We start from the raw sequence: 1452 nt of genomic DNA on the forward strand, positions 1-1452 counted from the left end.
TTTTTTTTTTTCCAGTGGCCCTAATCCTCTTCCGTACTTAAGACTTGACTTGGATTTGCAAAAAATGACTTGTGAACATGTCTGCATAAAGGTCATTAAATAATTAATGAACTAAAAAATTAAAGAGAATACTAAGGAAAAAGTAAGTTAAGATGACATTTAAAAAATAAGTAATAAAACGAGAGAAAGTTGGACTATAAAATTTCTGTTTAGATATAAAAATCTTAACATATGTTTTTAATTTCCCTGTGAAGCAGCTGAGAGTTTCAGTGCTTACAGGTTTATGGGAGTTTATTCCAGATCAGTGGAGTGTAAAATGTTCATGTTTGGTTCTGGTTCTGCAAAGTAGATTGGAGCCAGAGACCTGAAAGGTCTGGATGTTTTGCAGGTTGGTGTTTTTCCCAAGCTAAACAGTGGGTTTGTGGCCCTAAAAATCGACTAAATGTGTTGATATGCCACATATTTCTCCTTATCTGTTAATTTGAAGATCATGTTTGTTGGTTTATTACATCAAATCACAGTGAAATACATTGAAAATGTGTTCTTGCAACATAGAACATTGCAAAAAATTGGCATTTTTCTTTCACTCTAACAACCTGTAGTTTCATGTGGACAAGAAAGGCAGAGTGAGCTACGCTCAGACCGACATGCTCATCCATGTCGTCAACAACCAGACCAACACCATCCTGGATGTGGAAAGGTATGTTTCCCTTTTGCATCCTGTAGGTTTGGATCAGTCAGGCCTGTGTATGCACAGTATTAACTGTGTGTAAACGTTTGCAGAGTCATCCAAATGATCGATGAGAACAAGGAGCAACTGAGGAGCTTGTTTCGGACGTACAACGTAGTGGACGTCCAGCCTGCTGTTGGTGACAAACTGCCCGACGACATCTCCACTCTGCAGGTCTGCAAAAAGCTCAGACTTTCTGAGCTCAAATACTGTGGAAGTTATTTCCTACTGTTGCCTTTTTTTTTCTTTCTCTTTCCCTTTTCACAGCTGGTGATCATTATCCTGGCCGTGCTGCTGTGCTTGGCAGGGATTTTGTTTGTAACAATGAACTGGCATTATCGCAGAGTGTAAGAATCCTGCAGATATTTCTGTCATGGCAGATTTCTTTTAAATGCGCAGTGATCTTAAAAGCAGCCGAAGCACGCGTGTGCAGAGTTACCTTATCTTCTCATGGTGTTTTCTTCTGTTGTGCTGCAGACACCAGAGGAAGCTTAAAGCTATTGTTGCGGGATCAACAGGTGAGCAGGTTGTTTTACAGGCAGAACGGCGTCGTAAGCTGTTATCAAATGCTGATGATGCAATTTAAGACGAATGGAAGACATCTTTCTTATTTGCTTTTTGCCGTGCAGGAAACCAAGGTCTAATGGATATCCTGGACATGCCAAACACTAACAAGTACTCGTTCGATGGGTGAGATCTATATTCAATTCAATTCAATTCAA

The 1452-nt window shown here is 39.7% G+C and overlaps 1 protein-coding gene across 1 annotated transcript in view; it reads left to right on the forward strand.

Annotated features, from left to right (window-relative positions):
• LOC107097417 (cadherin-23-like) overlaps positions 1–1452 on the forward strand; it is a 131667-nt gene that overhangs the window by 118120 nt on the left and 12095 nt on the right. Inside the window, exons 30-33 of the mRNA XM_015394556.1 lie at positions 603–700; positions 784–1077; positions 1208–1248; positions 1360–1420. Coding sequence (XP_015250042.1) covers positions 603–700; positions 784–1077; positions 1208–1248; positions 1360–1420 — 494 coding nt within the window. The remainder of the gene's footprint in view (positions 1–602; positions 701–783; positions 1078–1207; positions 1249–1359; positions 1421–1452) is intronic.

This window comes from Cyprinodon variegatus, unplaced genomic scaffold (genome assembly GCF_000732505.1).
Source record: "Cyprinodon variegatus isolate N-32 unplaced genomic scaffold, C_variegatus-1.0 Scaffold694, whole genome shotgun sequence".
Taxonomy (NCBI): domain Eukaryota; kingdom Metazoa; phylum Chordata; class Actinopteri; order Cyprinodontiformes; family Cyprinodontidae; genus Cyprinodon; species Cyprinodon variegatus.